General features: G+C 41.0%; 2 protein-coding genes across 5 annotated transcripts in view; both read left to right on the top strand.

The window, feature by feature from the left end:
* The window catches only part of ccdc135 (coiled-coil domain containing 135), an 85,118-nt gene extending 70,831 nt beyond the window's left edge, over nucleotides 1-14,287 (top strand). For 3 of the 4 annotated variants that reach the window (XM_077554268.1, XM_077554259.1, XM_077554289.1), the window contains 6 exons: nucleotides 4,054-4,272; nucleotides 4,341-4,451; nucleotides 5,917-6,027; nucleotides 9,636-9,830; nucleotides 13,282-13,421; nucleotides 13,496-14,287. In XM_077554268.1, coding sequence (XP_077410394.1) covers nucleotides 4,054-4,272; nucleotides 4,341-4,451; nucleotides 5,917-6,027; nucleotides 9,636-9,830; nucleotides 13,282-13,421; nucleotides 13,496-13,583 — 864 coding nt within the window. In that variant the 3' untranslated portion in view covers nucleotides 13,584-14,287. The remainder of the gene's footprint in view (nucleotides 1-4,053; nucleotides 4,273-4,340; nucleotides 4,452-5,916; nucleotides 6,028-9,635; nucleotides 9,831-13,281; nucleotides 13,422-13,495) is intronic. The other variant, XM_077554278.1, reaches the window with a different exon arrangement.
* On the top strand, nucleotides 112-2,319 carry LOC144056605 (uncharacterized). Its single transcript, XM_077573554.1, has 4 exons — nucleotides 112-892; nucleotides 1,427-1,582; nucleotides 1,698-1,751; nucleotides 2,153-2,319. Exons 1-4 carry the CDS (start codon nucleotides 112-114, stop codon nucleotides 2,317-2,319), a joined length of 1,158 nt encoding a protein of 385 aa, XP_077429680.1.
* Nucleotides 14,288-17,753: the final 3,466 nt, after the last annotated feature.

Genomic DNA, 17,753 nt, shown 5'->3' with positions numbered 1-17,753 from the left:
AACAGAGGAAACTTTCATCATAACATTGCCATACTCCAAGGTGAAAATGGACAATTAAAAGTGAAAAGGGTGCTAAAATCTACTGCAGTGGCTGGAAACTTTGTGCATTGTATGCACTGCCAGGGCTTATACGTACGCAAAGAACTGTGGAGACATGTCCGAAGATGTTCGTTAAGGCCAGAAAATCGCAATCTGGATAAACAAGCTGGAAGAGCCAGAGTTCTGTGTTTTTCTACAGCCCAAGATACCGTATTCAGTCAACACTTCTCGAGTGGAATGTGGAAGCTTCTTAGCACAATGAAGACGGATGACATTGGCCTTGCTGTACGAAATGACCTATCTATTGTTCATTTGGCCCAGTCCCTGTACAATAAACACGGTCAAGATCCCACAAAGTACAAACATATTCGACAAAAGCTCCGAGAAGTGGGACGACTGCTGGTATGTCTGCGAGCAAACTACTCTGTACACAGCCTGGAGGAAGCCATAAAGCCCTCAAACTCTCAAACAGTTGTTCAAGCAGTGAAGCAAGTTGCTGGATTTGACGAGGAAAGCCTCTCCTACCATACACCAAGCCTGGCTTTGAAATTGGGGCACACACTAAACAAAATCTGCGACATCATTCATTGTCGTGCACTAATGGCAGAAGATGCAGCACTGGTGAAGGCAACTGAAACATTTAGGAAACTATATACCTCCAAGTGGTGTGAGTTGATTTCCAACAAAGCTATGAGCACACTGAGCAGTGCCAAGTATAATAAGCCAACAACACTGCCCTTTACAGAGGATATCCAGGTACTTCACCAGTACCTTCAGAAGACTGCTGACAGTGCTGTTAGTAACTTGATGGAGGAAGCAACACCGAAAAACTATGCTGAAATTGAAATTGAAGGTGAGTGTTCAGAATGTCAGATGATCCTGTTTAGTAGGGGTGGGAAAATATGGGTACCTCAAGATTTGATTAGCTTCCGATGCATCATTAGTACATTTGTATTTTTAAAACAATTGCAGAACTCAAGGAAGAGCAAAGATTTATATTTCATACTGACTTTTATTAAAGTGGCAAGGCAACCTGGTTTACAATAGTGTGTCAACACACATTTCAAAAAGTGCCAATGTCAGCGTTTGCTGTAACAAATGTTTAACTTCTCCCAGTGCAATATGCAGAAGACAACAATGGCTTTTTATTTTTATGTAAACTTTAAAAATCTATTTTTAGTATCGGTAACTCTGAATCGAAGCAGAATCTTTTTAATACGACGATTGATGCATGAAAAAAAAACAATTATCGTTCTCACCCCTACTACTAGATGTGGCATCCTTTCCATCTTGCATCTGTTACAGCTGTACTTCTGGCCAATTCTAAAACTTGATGCCTTGGGGTCTGATGCCTCACTGATCTTTTATTATGACTATCTTTTTCTAGGTAACTTATCATTCAGTGAGAATGAAAATAATGATGGCAGTGACTCAGAGGGCAGCGGCACAGAGGTCGGAGGACCACTTTGTGAAGATGGCAAAGACCTGGATCCAGCCTCAGACTCTACGATCCTTGAGCAGGAACAGAACTCTGGTGGCCAAGGTAGGTTCTCTGTCTACTTTACAAATTTTCTCTCAGCAGACGGGGCAACAAAGGCCGCCCGGTATCAGTATTTGTTGATGAGACAATTTTCACACGTCGTTTTTGTTTTTACCAGATAAGCTGTCACATGTGACGTCTACAGTAGGAGACACAGTCCCTTCAACTGGCGGTAAAACAAGCTTTAGGGTCTTTGGATTATGTTATGAAAATATGCAATGATGTAAGGCCTCCTGAGCAATGAAATGAGCTAAAAAAAATAAAAATAAAGTCACGTAACTGCTTAAGACTAGATGCAGTCGGTAATGGTCTTTTCTTTTGCCATCCTGCAGCCACACAATAGCCTGCATTAGTCCATAAATAATGGCTGTGGAGAGTACTATCTAGTTCCTGTTTTTGTGTTGCAGCCACTGTAATTGACAAATAATCTGTGACATTAGTTAGACTTACCTTCTGATTGTTCAAGTATCTGTAAATATATATATATATATATATATATATATATATATATATATATATATATATATATATATATATATATATATATGTATTTTTTGTTTTGTTTACTTACAGTCCTTTCAGGAAAAGACGATGCTGATCAAGAAAGTGAGGCAAGGAGACAGCCAAAGAAAATGTGGAGCAAAGCCGAGGTGCTGTCACAGCGGACTGTACAGAATATTAGAGACTTTGTGAGAAACCAAATAACCACAGCCAAAAGGCAGGCCCAGAAGAGACGGTAAACCCATTTGCTGGTATCTCACTAAGCAACGAATGCTTGCGAACATAGAGAATTTGGGGATTTTGTCGGGATTCATAAAAGGTTGCAGAAATGTTCAGCTTTCACTTGTCAGTTTTTCCTGTCGCAAAGTTTTTTTTAACATGTTCAGACAGTTTTTCACTTTCTGCAAGCATCTTCTGAAACCTTTTATGAACCGTGACAAAAAAAAATCTAATTTGCTATTTACCCAAGCATTCATCACTCAGTGAGATACCAGCATGAGAGTTTCATTTAAAACTAAATTCAGGGAACTTTTTATTTATGTATTTAATTATATTTTCACTTAATGCTTCAGACACTAAGAACTCCCTGCACTTTTTCTCTTAGAAATTAAAACAAAAATCTTAAGGGAGATCTGAAGTATATGCCACAAAGGAGGTGGGTCTAGGTCACACACACGGTGTTTCTGGTTACTGTTGCAACATAAGGGTGGAAGTGCGAGTATGGGGTACGGCCTATATGGCGCTACAATAACTGGTATCAGCGTAGGTGTGTGACTTACGGAAGTTGCAAGTCCCGCTTCCCCCGTGGCATATCCCCCATTTACTTGCCTAATTTTCAATTGACCTTAACACAGGCTAATGACCCTGGCAGCACCCAGCACTTTTTGCTAGCAAATAGACCAATTTGTTTTAAAACTTAATGTTTAAAATTAAACTAAAAGCCTTTAACAAATTTGAAAGTTATAAACATGCTTAATAGCATTTCAACATTTAAAAAAATATTAATTTTGACCCCATTTTTTTTCTTTTGCTACAAATGAATATCAGCTCCAAATGTGGTTATTGGCCTCTTTGACTACAAATAATCAGTATGGTGTCGGCACTGTCTATCACTACTACTATAAACTCTATATTGGAATATTGAACTACAAGGCTCTGGATTTTCAGTAGGATAAAAATGGCACACCAACACGTAGTGCGTAGTGGCTCGGAACACCTTGATTAGAAAGGACTTTGTAGAAAACAGTGTACAGTGTCTAGACCAGTCATACTTGTTAATAAAACATCTGTGTTTACTTTAATTTAGATTGCGTTTGTATGTTTTTACTTTTGTGATATTACAGCTTGGTAAGTGTGGGGTTGCTAATTTCTGAGGTTTAAAGGAGCCTGTGTCATTAAATAGACACTTTCCTACATTCTTTGTGCAGTTGCGTCTTAATTTGTGTGGCTGCAAATGTGAGGTAATTGCCTTTTTAAAGTCTCAATAATGTTGATGCTCATTACTGTTGTATTTTTTGTATTAGTCATGAAGAAACACTTACAGGGGTGAATTCATCATCCATCTATATGCATAGTGGTGTCAGGTAGTGTATTTATGTTAATTTTGGGTGGTGGGGGGGCGTGACTACCTTGTCCCTTTAAAGTCACCTTAATCCTGTTTTGTCCTTGTAAACCACAATTCAAGTGTCGTCCCAAACCACCATTTTGTCAGGTCTGATATCTCAGGTTGTTAACTTCTTTTCTAAGCTCTGAAGGGTGCTAAATTCTTCTCAATTTTTTTGAAGTGATTTAGCCTTACTCCCATCATTCTAAACCCTTTTAAAAGGTGTGTCAACCTAAATCACCACCGGGCCTGTTTCTGAAATTTGTCAGTCTATACCATATAAACAGGTGTGTGTGTGTGTGTGTGTGTGTGTGTGTGTGTGTGTGTGCGCGTGTGTGCGTGCGCGTGTGTGCGTGTGAGATCGCGATAGAAAGTGTTGGAGCGTTTCCACAGAAATCCAAAAAAGGATGCCAATGAAGACGTGGCTGAGCGAGTTTTTGTGGCTTCACAGAGGAGGATAGAGGTGAAATACCATCTGGAGAAACACCGCTTCGTCCCGTGCATGAGGACCTTTATCAAACCGCGACTGGCAAATAACCAGCAACACTGGGCCGAGGACTTCAGGGCCGACATGGTTTCCGGCTTCCACGTAAGCATAACCAACAAGTGTGTTGGTCAGTGTAACGAACACAATACAAATTCTATTTGTTTATTTAGGTGGATCCTGCCCAGAAGCCCCTCCACACACTGGCACTCTACGACCTTCTCTCAGACCTTGTCAAAGCTGAGAAGGACGTGGCTCTCCAGATCAAGAGTTCCAAGAAAGAGGTGAGAGCACTTTATTCGTCTTTAAGTAAAGCATGTGGGAATAACGTAACGGGGCTTTAGAGTCTTCATAAGGCTGCGGAAACAGTCATTTTCAACCGCAGAGTATGGCTGTATGTCCTTGCAGATGTATGATGGCATTTGTTATTTTCTGGGCTCAAGGGGAGTTTGCTGCTAACTTTATATCAAATGCCTTCTCGAGCTGCATTTGCCTTCGGACTGAAGCAGACAGTGTTTGCACCGGGTGGTGTCGCGTTAAATGGGTAAGAAAATGTGTTGCATTTCCACAATACCTCACTTCAACGTAGCAAATCTTGCACACTACTTTGCTCTTGTCAAGTTCTTTGCCATTGTCTTGTTTCTTAAAACCGAAAAACTTCCAAACATCTGCCTTCATGCTTGCTGGCGCTGATTTCAGTGCTGCTGCCATGTTGATTTGAACCGCTAGTTACGCTGCTCTCGCGATCCGAGAAGGCACGCAAATTTATTGGGAGTGGGTGGGGAGACAATCGATAATGGGCTCTAGGTGGTGAGGTGGTGCCATCTCTTCCCCTCGATGCAGGTGGCGCGGGTTCGATTCTGCCCGAAGACCTCGTTGTGGGTGTATGTGTGTGGGGGGGAAATTTAAAAATATTGATCTATGGTTTCATGAATCAATACTGGGCTAGGCTTTTAAAAGGAATATCAATACAATATTTTTTTTTTTCTGGAGAGCTCAGTATTGTTTATTCCGTAATTTTACCGATTTGACATGTCATCATCATTGCTCTCTTTTTTTATTATTATTATTATTATTATTTATTTATTTTTTTTTTTGTATGTGTGTGCGTGCGTGTGAGTGTGTATTCATCAGTTCACCTAAAACCTATTAAAAAACCCATACCGTTCACCTAAACCGAACACTTCAGAATCCAGCTAGTCGTGAGGTTGTCAGGAGACCCAAGGAAGGATCAAAGGAAAGTGAAATCCAGCACCGACCAGACATTACCTACTATCAATACAATATCGATATATCAATATTTTAAACCCAGCCCTGGTAGGAGGCAAAGTAAAGTTGTTCCAAGGGAAAAAGGCTTGGAACAGCCTCGGTTTTCAGGCATGAAAATGAAATGCCTGCTGCAGACGTGTGTGCTGCCCTATCCTGATAATGAATTGTGGTATTTCCTCCTGCCGAATCGCTTAGATTCACTTCTGTTTTAGTTCTGTGTCGCAGGGAAACAAATAAAATGAAAGGTAAGGCTGATATAATAAAGTTTAAAATGCAGGATAAGCATCCCGATACGATACAGTAGCTTTGATTGTTAGCCTGCGCCACACCGGAAGTCGCGATCCACAGCTATTTCATATTTCTAGCCAAAAAATGTAGAAGTGTGAAAAAGGTCTATGATCTTAAATGACCATTAGCTTTCCATTATCCGGACATGTTATATGGGTATGATATGCAGTAATGTAGCTGATGTGTGCACAGGTGCGGGACATCATGGCCTGCAGGGAGCAGGAGGAGACAGACATTCTTCTTCACTTCTCTCCATGGACCGCCACTGGCGCCGCCAAGGCCCACAGTCTCCGTGAAGAAATGGTTAAGTTCTGGTGTAACACACAACATGCCACTAAAACAAACAACCAGAGCTTGGCACTTCTGTTAATTTGCCATTCCCGTCTTTGACGATGCCCACCTTGTGGAAAGTGCACAATGACACAAACACTTGGATTAACACATGGACTGAGCACCGAATGAAGCACGTCTACGTCCATCAATCGGGGTGAGTGCATACGGTCCCCTTCATGCGTGTATTTTTATGAGCCTTCACGTTATACAACATTCGCCAAATGCGGAAGCACGCGCCGAAAGATGGGCATCGTCATCAACGAGAATTGATGATTAACGGAAGTGCCCAGCTCTACAAACGACGTATAGAGGCCCAACAATTTTACATCTCACCTCTGTTATAATTGGATGCCATTAGAGAAGAGCTTGACTGATTGAAAAGAACTGTATACTATAACCAAAAATGTTCGAGAGACGTGTACACAACCTTGCTTTTTTTAAACAGCGGCGGCAGTGGCTCAGGGTGTAGTGACGGTCGTTCAGTAACCAGAAGGTTGGCTGTTCGATCCCCACTCTCCCTGAGTCATGTTTTTGTTGTGTCCTTGGGCAAGGCACTTCACACACATTGCCTCCAGTGCTACTCACACTGGTGTATGGAAGGTGCGATTGTTTTGTGGTGGCAGCCACGCTTCCGTCAGCCTACTAAAGTAGCTTACTGCCACCACAGTATGAATGTGTGAGTGCATGAACAATGTATCCATTCCATTGTAAAGCGTCTTTGAGTGTCTAGAAAAGCGCTATATAAAGCTGATGCATAAAAAAAAAAATGACGATTTGAATGGTTTAATAACACGCTTCTTCTGCTGCGTGCCAACACCAATGCAAAGCTAATGCCCATGCTTTGCATTACAGTACTTGCTTTTGATGCACAGACACATATAAGAGACTCACAATTGGCCTTTCTTGGCTGGAGCAAGAGGACAGCCATATTGTGTTGCCACAGTTACTGACAACTTCTGTTCGGTTTTTGCTAAGCAAAGGAGCAAGGCGAATTAATTTGAAATCAGAGATCCTGCATAGGCAAGTGACGGCTTACACACTGTGCGTCACCTGCATTGAATTTACTCTTGCATCACCAGTCTCTGTCTTTTAACTCTTTCACTGCCAGACGTTTTCAGAAAACGGGTTGTCGCCAGTGCCAGCCGATTTAAGCATTTTGAGTGATCTTTCAAGGGCCACAGAAAATGTTGTGTTTGGACTATGGAAACACACATACTACCAAATGAAAGATTGGACTCTCATCTTTCATCAGAATTTTTTTTTTGTTTCTACCTTATTCCGTTCTTCAGTAATCAACAATAGAAAATGGTTACTTTCACCGAAATTCTATGTTTTGAAACAAAAAGCGGAGAAAAACGGCTTTTTGTGAAACAATATTATTTCATGCACTCTAGTGAATTGTACACTTCTTTTTGTCCATGAATGATGCCACAAACACCTAAATAGTGCTTTACTTCTGTAAAACGCTTTCACCAACAATGAAAAAGTGTTTTTTGATTGCAAAATACGTTTATTTCCATTCAACAGTGTAACAATTTGACAAAACAATTTCGCAAACTATTTATAAATGTGTGCAACTGTGGTACTATTTACAATTATGTGGATGTTTCAAATACAGTTTTTCTTTTTGTAACGCTCTCCTGCGTGCAAGGAGATGCCAGGACTCGCACAACAGTTTACTTTCACTTTCGCATTGGTCCGTTTCGCGTGCAAACGTTACACTTTCTTGACGGCCTTTTTTTCCGGGGAATAAAAAGCAAGTAGCAGACTGTGTACACACTCCTCCGATGAATATGCATTGGACTCGGGGCACTCTCCGTCGTCCGATCGAACGTCCGCCTATGCGTGCTCGGTTGTGCTCCGCGTTACGACACCGTCATAGCCGCCGCGTCAGCGGTTCCAATTTCGCCGTCAAGCTCGGATTCACCTTCATCATCATCGATGATGATCATCGTCGTCATCAATGTACTCTTTTAGCGTTGGTCGATGCCTTTTGTTTTGTAAGTGTAGAGCTGCTTGCAAACGCTCGCCATTGCCCGTTCCCTCCTCCATCTAGCTCCATCTAACGTCTTCTACTGCCGCATCAATGCTTCCCAACCACGGAGTCACCACCCTCATCTTCATCATCGATGATGATCATCGTCGTCAACAATGTGCTCTTTTAGCGTTGGTCGATGCTTTTGGTCTTTGAAAAAAACGGCTCGGGCGTGAGCTCCTCGCGACCGGCCGCCATTTTTCCTTTGTTTTCCATTCTGATCTCCTGCTCGACGCTCTAGCTCCACCTCTACTGACGCCCAACCCGATCTTGTCAAAAGAGAGTCATCGCTGCCCTCTAGGGGCCAAAAATAGTCATTGGGCACAACAGACCGGCTGGAAACTTTCCGCACAGCTCCGGAAGCCTTGCCCGCACCCGTTTCAAAAAAAAATATTTGGATGACGTCTTTAGACGTCATTGGCAGCGCTCCGTAGGTTTTTACTTGACGTCTTTAAACGTCAGTGGCAGTGAAAGAGTTAATTGTGCCACATAGACAGCCAATTCTGGAACAAAGACTTTGGCTAGGTTCACACTGCAGGTCTTAATGCTCAATTCCGATTTTTTGGTGAAATCTGATTTTTTTTTTAGTAAGCATTCACATTACATATTAATTGTGACCCCAGTCTGTCTGCTGTGTGAACCATTCTCGTCCGCAAAGTGACCCGCATGTGCAAAAGAAGAGACGAACGACGTCACAATGTTTACAGAAGTATTTATTTATAGTCATGGACTTTTATAAGTCCATTATCAGGGTTCATCTATTTATCATCTCATATCTACGGAGGGGCAATGCAGGAGGAGGTAGAAATTATATTTTGTGAAAAGGAGGCGAGCCTTTTCGAGCTCTTCATTTTACAGAGACGTCTACTAACGATGGCGTCACGTCATTGCCGCACGTAATGAATGAGCCGTCTGTGTGGCTATATTACTACTATCACCACAAACTTTATGCTTCATGTTTCAATTGGATCAAATTAAAGTCACAACTGTTACCCGAAACAACTTTGCCATTTCATGTACGTCTGCCGAGGGCATATTGGACTTTTGATGACGTAAAGGTCGGATATATGCGACCTGGCCGTTCATACTGCGGTCACATTGCAAAAATTCTAATACGTATCCGATCTAGGACCACATATGAAAGCGACCCAGTTTGGATATGAAACGGAATTGAGCCTTCAAACTGTCATAAAAAAAAGTCAAATACAGGTCGCATTTGGGCAAATAAAATCCGATTTGGTTCGCATTTGTCTGCAGTGTGAACGTAGCCTTAGACAGCTATTGTACAAGGGGTCTTTTTGAGTGAACTTAACATTATTTTCAGTCCATTAAATCCGAGCAGGCATCTGCACATCTAAACACAAGCCTCACTTTCAAAGAACAGCACATATTTCACATTTTAGTTTGACTTCATAAGTACTGCTTGGGCGAAAAATTGTGGACATAACAGATTTGATAACAGAACTCTGATTTCATCAACGGCTAAAAATGTCAACGTGGGTGTGTGCATGCGCGTGTGCACGCTTCTGTCTGTGTCACTTAGGAGCGTGTGGCAGCCGAGGAACAGCGGTGGTTGCAGGAGAAGGAAAACGACTTCCTGGCTCCCTTCCTCAGCAGACTGTGTGACATTGAGATTGTGAGCGCTGACGACGCACAGCGTTTATACGGCGATAGTTTGATGAACTTCAAGAAGTGTATGGTCACACAGGCACAACTTATCCAGGAACGTCATGACCAGGTAGTCCAATTTGGTACCTCAAATAGCGTATTTCCACTGGCGCCCAGCACAACACAGTGCGAAACCAGCACGATGTTGGCGAGCGTTTCCATTACAGCTGACAGTGTCGGAAGTGGACCATGCGGAGCTGCTCGCGGCACTTAAGCCTACATTGGGCCAGAGCGAGCCCATAGCAAGCCCAGTACATGACGTAAAATACCACGGCAGTTGATTAGGCGGTCGGTCCTATGATGCCATCAGTAATGGACATCGGCAAGGGGGGGGAAAAAACAACTTACCAGCCGTGTCCTTTTCGACAATTTTTCATCTTCTTCTTCGCTTCCACTGCTATCAGCGTGCATAGCCTCGAGGGCTTTCCGATGATAAAACATCTTCGCGGCGGCGATCCTCCTTGCGTTGCGAGCTCTGAAGAAGCACCACAAAAAACTGAACGAGCAACCGATACCGGGCAGCGTCATCCTCCATGGCTTCCGTGGTCATGTGTTGTTTCCCACGCTCTATTGTGTCACGGCTGGTTATGCGCTACTTCCGCCGAGTATCCCAGATGCACATTGGAGGTGGAAACAGTGCGTGCGTGGTGGTGCTGGGCTCCAGTGGAAATACGCTAAAAGTGTAATGCATGTTAAGACATTTGTTATGCATTTGTATTTTTCCCAGATGTGTTTATAATATCTCTCAGGATTCCTGTATCAAAATCCACAAAAGATAAATGTTAAATTCCATATTTTCACGACCATAAGGCGCACCGGCCGTATTAAAAGGTGCAGTCTCGTAACGGGTGCTATTTCTGTATTTAACACACACATAAGGCGCACCACACTATTGGGTGCAGGCAGAGTTAAACATACGCTAGCTCAAAACATGTTAGCAATCGTAGCATGCTTTCACGCTAAAACATACGCTAGCATGCATACTAGTGCATGTTTTTAAAAAGGCAGCGGAGAAAAACTGAGTTTGGTTGTACTTTATTATGTACTCACGTTACTTTTGATTAAGGGTGTCAAAATTATCGCGTTAATATCTTGTTAACTTAAAGTGCCTTAACGGCACTAATTTTTTTAACGCTCGATTAACGACCGCTTCTTATTTGGAAAGCCTCTTCTGAAGGGAATCCCAGTTGGGACGCAGCAGAAACGTCCACGCAAAAATACCCTATAGAAATGCACTCTACTACACTGGAGCTAAAACACACAATGTTTAAGGGGCTGAATGCTCTCGTGGAGGAGCCATTTGGACTGTGTAGCACTTCCACCTGTTCCTGCTTTGACAGAATGCACTCTGTTAGCCGTTTGCAACGAGCTAGGTTGCTCCAGCACTCCAAGACGTGTCCGTGGCACTCTCAAACCCTGTGAGAGCCAAGAGCAGTGTATTTTATTCAGCAACTCCAGAAAAAGTCGTACTCTTGGTTCGCTGTTGCGTGCAGCTGAGCAGAGAGGCTCTGGCTTGCAGTAAGCGTCACTTTACAATCAATGCATCCGAGAACTTAGCAAAATAAAAGCCTTCAACGTCGTGAAAAGGAGTCACTATCACACAATATAGCAGTAATAAATTAAATAATAATGCATATATTTGTGGGGACTGGCGTCAAGTTGCATTTTACAATTTTAAAAATGTTAACAAGTTAACAAAATAAAAGCAATCAATGTTTTGAACTGTAACACTATTTAACAGTAATAAATTAAATAACAATGCATATATTTGTAGGGACTGGGGTCAAGTTGTATTTTACAGTTTTTAAAATTTCACTCTTCAGCTCTTAATAAAAAAAAAATGCACTGAGCTGTCACCATTGTCTTATAAACACAATTATGCTATGTAACGAAAGAAAAATGACCACCGCAAATCAACGTCACACTGTTTTTTTTTACAGCACAGTACCTATTTCAAATTTTTTCTTTTTTTTTATGAATTGTTAAGAAATAATCAATGACTTAAAAAATGCAACCATTTGCCATATTTCCCAGTTTTATGTTAACAAGAGTATGAAAAATTTGATAAAAAGATTGTAAACTTTTATATAAATTTAGATATGTATAAAATGTGTGATTAATACGCGATTAATCGTGAGTTAATTATTAAATTCATGCAATTAACTACGATTAAAAATTTTAATCGGCTGACACCTCTACTTTTGATCAATCCTCATCCAGAAAGCCCTCAAAGTTCTCATCTTCATTATCTGAAACAAACAGCTGGACAAGTTCTCCAACAAACACGCCAGGTTGACTCTCGTCATTGCAGTATTGTCAGAGTCAGTCTCGTTATTGTGCGGCTTCTCAGAAATGATGCCGGCTTTTGCGAAAGCTCGATTAGTGCAAGCAGACACGTTTAGCCCAAGCAGCATGCACAATCTGGACAAGACTGGCAGGCATGAGAAACCGAAAGACTCATGTCATCTTTCAGTTGAGTCTTTCGGGTTCTCATGCCTGCCAGTCCTCATCCAGGGCCGGATTTCCTGTATAAGCATGTCGGCAGAAATGCTCCCACACAGACAGTCAAGCGGAGTGCTTACCAAAGTCGCACAACAACCTTTACAGATTTTGGAACTGGGTGCACACAAAAGGCGCACCACACTATTAGGCGCACCATCGATTTTTGAGAAAATTTAAGACTTTTAGGTCCGCCTTATAGTCGTGAAAATAAGGTCCACGGTCCGGCTCACTCGATCTTTCAGCGTTGGACGCCGGGCTTCACATCGGCTACCAAGTCACCATCGCTCGCCAAGATACTCGTTTTTTGAGATGCACAATAAGTCAGCGAAACCATATGCTAAAATGTACAGGAAGTGAACTATGAATTTTTGAAAATCCAATTTTGGCCCATTTTTGCACATTCACAGTGGTCATACTTTCTCTCCCTTTGCAAACACTTTTCAATCGATTGACTTGAAACTGGGAATTTATCCTTTCAAAACCTGGAACAACTGGGGGAAAAAATCTTAGGAGTTTTTTTAAATGCTCGCACAAAATAAGAAGGTCTCTCTGAGCCACCGTAGTGTATGTGCTGTGTGCTTCCAAATGCATGCATTTCGGCTGCATTCTATGTATGTCGACATCTAGTGGTCACTTTTTACACAGTGTGGCTGATTTTACTAAATGTGTGTTCCATTTTGGCCAGTATTTAATTCTAAAATTACTTTAAATTAAGATTAAGATTAAATTAAAATTATATTGGCTGATAGTTACTACAAAATTAAGGTCTGTAATAATTAGCTGTTTCTGTGATTTTGCCAACCGCATTTAGGTAAAAACATTTTAATGGTTCTAAACTGTTTTTGCATTCCACGTGGTACTTGAGCAACATCTCGACAAACTGTATAAATATTTACGAGTAACTGAATATGTGTTGTGAACAACATGAGAAGAATATTAGGAGCAGACTGTGACATTTCTATCTCTTTTACTTTGATAGTGTCAGTCAAATGTCAATGTGTGTGTGTGTGTGCGTGCAGGCAACAAATGCGCTGCAGAAGATACAAGAACATTACCAGGAGAACCAGCAGGACATGAGCCACCAGGAGGAGAAGGAGTATCAGGCCTACTGCGCCCAGCACATCTTTCAGATACATATCGCCCAGAAACGTCTCAGCATGTATGCAGATAACGCACAATGTCGCACACACACACACAAACACACACACCCAGCATGACACAGTGTGTTTGCAGGCACAAGAGATCGGCAGCTCAAAGATACCGTGCATTGGACCAAAGGCTCAAACAAGACCCCAGACTGGCCCCATACCTACTCAACTGAATGCACACACATAATGTATCATTTAATTCTTCTCTTCTTCGTTTGTAGTGGATTTTCAGATGTGGATCATTTCATCAATTTAATGCTGTGGATTGAAAGAAGCAACAAGAATGTTGGATAGTTTTTGGGGCTCACGAGTCAAATTTTTTTCACCATAATGCAAACTGAAATGTTTTGAAAATACAGGCCATGAAGCTAGTCTCACTAGTTTGCAACATGAAATTTGTTGTCTAATAAAACTCATTCACTCCCAGACATTTTCACTGAAGCAACCCCCTTCGCTCCCAGCTGTTTTACTGGATTTTGACTGATTTTGCAAGGTCCACAGAATATTGTGATCTATTGCTATAAAAACATGGAACCTACCAAAGGAACGATTAGTGTCTTCTGTCATCAGGAAAAAAAGTACATGTGTGTCTGTTTCTGTTTTGCAGCAATTAGCATTAAAATATAGCAAAGTTTCATCATTATTCACAAACCTGTTAAAAACAATGTAAAAAAGAGCCTGTTGCAACATGGCCCTGGCTGATCTCTTACACTCTGCTGCCACCTGCTTGCCTTTTTTTGTTAAAACTATCATTGCTTTAAGCGACCTCTTCATGTCAGAAGCTGTATCAAAGCCTTCTGTATGCTCTAGCATAAAAAAATTGTATAAATATGTTGTTGGAAGAGATAAACAAAGTATTAAAAACCTTTTTTATACATTTTTGGGTTTAAATGATTTATGACCATACTCAAAAAAAATCAAGAAGCCCTGTTTGAAAGGAGTGAAGGCTGACATTTAGTTTGTAAGTGGCCATTTTAGGGTCATAATGTGTCGATTCAATGACTCTACATCTGACTCGCTAATTTCCTTTCCTTATACTCTCATCAAACCCCAAGACCCATTTATCGCTGCTCAAGCTTTAATCTTGTTATTGCTACTTTATTAGGACTAAAAGGTGTGAAAATAAAATCAAGTCAAACATTTGATATTGTCTGCGCTTACATCAATATCAAGAACACATGATGCATCAGCATGTCACACATGCATGCAAACGGCTGTTTCCAAGAAATGCGTTCACCACGAGACTTTCAAATGCCAAACCAAAACAACTGCATTGGCTGTTTTCAGTTCAACACTTATATCAGCTCAGTGATCTTGGATACATGAACCAGATCTAGATTTGTCCACACTCTTTCAATGAGTGTAAAAATTCCATTGATGATTAATGACCGCTACAGAGAAGAGTCAATGATACCATATTCATTAGATCGTCACCATTGTAATGTTTTATTTTGCATCAGTAAAAACCCAAAAGTGTCATTTTATGAAAATAAATGGAATTTAATTCACATTCTAAAAGACTTTGGTCACCACTATCAGCAGTTATAGAGGCCAAAAAATAAACTGTCAAACCTGGTGGGGTTCCCCAAGGTTTTAATCACGCTCTGTTGTTTCGATCGTATTGATCATTGAAGGCATTCCTAGATGAACATGATGTGGAGATGTTCAAGTCTGGTTTTAAAATACCACATTGCACAATCAGTTTTATTATAGAGTCCATATCATGCAAAATCAAGAGGATCTTTACGCAAAGTGCAGTCTACTTTCTGTGAGCAAAATATCAGGTGTCTCGGGCACCGGAATGCCCAGTGGGGCACAATACAGTCCCAAACACACTCGACTTGCACCTGCACCAAAATGAAGTTAAAGACGCTTTTATGCTGGGCGCACAGGCGCGTCTTGTCCTGGTGGACGGAGATGCAGCTGGAACACAATAACTTATTGGCTTGGTTACAGATGATTGATGGCATAAGATTGCTTTAGATCATATCTGGCAGAATGTGCGCGCAATTCTGTCCTGCTCTGCTGTTTTACCCTATTTGTTGTCCCCTGGGCAGGGGAGGAGAATTCAGAAAGTAATAACCCCGTCACAGTTTGACTTTAGCCACAGGTGTTTGTACTCATCCAGCAGGTAAACAAGTTTGCCCTCTATGGGGAGAGATTTGTCTCAAAATTATTCACACAAATAAATGTGATTTTCACATGTGTTTCTGAGATCCACAAACATTTTCGCAATTTTCATGTGTTTAGATTCACAAACATTTTCTTGATTTTCACAAATATATCAGCGATTTTCACGTCTTTTTTTTATTTTTATTTAATTTGGTGTGCATTTTCTGTGACTTTTGCTTGTGAGTTGTCAAAAGTGCGTTTGCTGATTGTCTTGCATTTATTTTTGAGACAAACATCACACTGTTTCGAGATAGTCACACACACAAGTCTTCAGATATTCACATGTCTAAGGCGCGTTCCTCCGCCGTCCACGGGGAGGCAGTGTTGCTGTCTCCATTGAAAGGGAACAAGCTGTTTCTCGTTTGAAATTGGAAATTGTAAAACAGAATCGAGACTTTATCTGACCTTCCATTATGTCTTCATTTTACACAAGTCGGGAAACAAAATGCAAACTTAGTTTGTTTCCCTTGAGCTTGTTTTGCCTTCACTCGAAAGACACTCTTCTTCAGCTGGTAAATGTTCTTCTTCTATGCCACTAAAGCAGCAGCGGCCAAAGATGTAACAGTACCAGGTGCACTTATCTGTCATAAAACTGAGTCCAGTAGTCAGTAGCTTTAGACCAGTGTGGTTGGCATGGGTCCAGACTGGCGTGCTCTTTGGTGTAGATGCTGACCCAAGTCCAAACTTTAAGAAACTATTTTGCAGGCATACTGTATTATTGTGAAGAATACCCATGTTTGTAACATTTGCTGTTTTTATATAAAGTTTTGTCAGTCAGGCCCAATTAAAAGGCATAATCACCACTGCACAAAATCTGGTGCAGATGCTTAGCAGCAATGTACCAGCCAATGTCAGAGGGAGAAGCTTCTGTCAGGCAGAGAGCACAATCAGCTTCAGCAGTGAGGCCTCAGCAGGCAGTCATTCAACAACTAATAAGACCTTGTCAGAGTCGTCACATTGGCCCGAGGCCGTCAGTTACACAAGAAATGGCACGGTACATGGGTTATTTAATTTGTTACACCTGTACATTCAGAAAAACTCAGAATACAAGTGCATGTGGTTTTTCACTAGCTCTCTGGGACCCACTTTTGTGGTCCATGTCCGACCCACCAGTTGAGAATCGCTGATGTAAAGTATTGCATTAAAACAAATGACAGAGTAAACATAAACATTTAGAATGTTGACATCTTTTGAGTTAGGTTGGATGTTGATGATGGAATATAAAAGATGACAATAATCGTATGCCCTATTTGCAGGTCCTTTCCAGGATTCTTTAAAAGGGAAGCTACAGGAAAATGGCGTTTTTCACCTTTCACCGGGGCAAAAGTAGCAGGGAAGAGGTTTTTTGGGTGAACTTTTTTCTTCCAGAAAAAGAATATAATAAAACACCAAGAGCAGAAGAGGAACTAGCACATTCATTGACTATATCTGAAAACATTGCACATTCAATGGCATTATGATATACCATTCATGTAGTATCTTATGTCAACACATCTAATAAGGAAATATACCACTTATAATTCCAATATATGCCCTATTTGCAGGTCCTTTCCAGGATTCTTTAAAAAGGGAAGCTACAGGAAAAAGGCATTTTTCACCTTTCACCAGGGCAAAAGTAGCAGGGAAGAGGATTTTTGGTGAACTTTTTTGTTCTAGAAAAAGAATATAATAAAACACCAAGAGCAGAAGAGGAACTAACACATTCATTGACTATATCTGAAAACATTACACATTCAATGGCATTATGATATACCATTCATGTATTATCTTATGTCAACACATATCTAATAAGGAAATATGCCACTTATAATTCATAATGATGTAGTAATTAGTATTGCATGTTGAAATACCCAGTAGTTTATAAATATAAGAATTGCTATAAAGCCTTAACTTGTCAGGTTTTTGTTTCCATCTATTCTCGCCAGCCTATCAGCTTCTTCCGGCCAGTCATATCTTGTTCAGTTGTACCTTGTTGTCTCATCTGTGCCTTCACTTTAATTAAAACACCACGCAAACACTCAACCTTTACTTTTTTGCCTTTTTGAGTTTTCAGATTTGTTTGTGAGTGCATATCTAAGACTGGCAAATATCTGTGGTGACTGCACAAGTCCACAGGTATGTAGGTATATACACTGGGTTAATGTTGATTCAAAATACAGTACTCTTTATAT

The sequence above is a fragment of the Vanacampus margaritifer genome, chromosome 1 (genome assembly GCF_051991255.1).
Source record: "Vanacampus margaritifer isolate UIUO_Vmar chromosome 1, RoL_Vmar_1.0, whole genome shotgun sequence".
Taxonomy (NCBI): domain Eukaryota; kingdom Metazoa; phylum Chordata; class Actinopteri; order Syngnathiformes; family Syngnathidae; genus Vanacampus; species Vanacampus margaritifer.
Note: the sequence above shows the minus strand (reverse complement) of the source record. Positions and strands in the feature narration are given on the sequence as shown.

Excerpts from the sequence above, each read along its gene's own strand:
- LOC144056605 (XM_077573554.1), top strand. The coding sequence starts at position 112 with ATGCACTGCCAGGGCTTATACGTACGCAAAGAACTGTGGAGACATGTC. Across the intron at positions 1,583-1,697 it reads ACAGAACTCTGGTGGCCAAG|ATAAGCTGTCACATGTGACG; the intron begins GTAGGTTCTCTG and ends TGTTTTTACCAG. Across the intron at positions 1,752-2,152 it reads CACAGTCCCTTCAACTGGCG|TCCTTTCAGGAAAAGACGAT; the intron begins GTAAAACAAGCT and ends GTTTACTTACAG.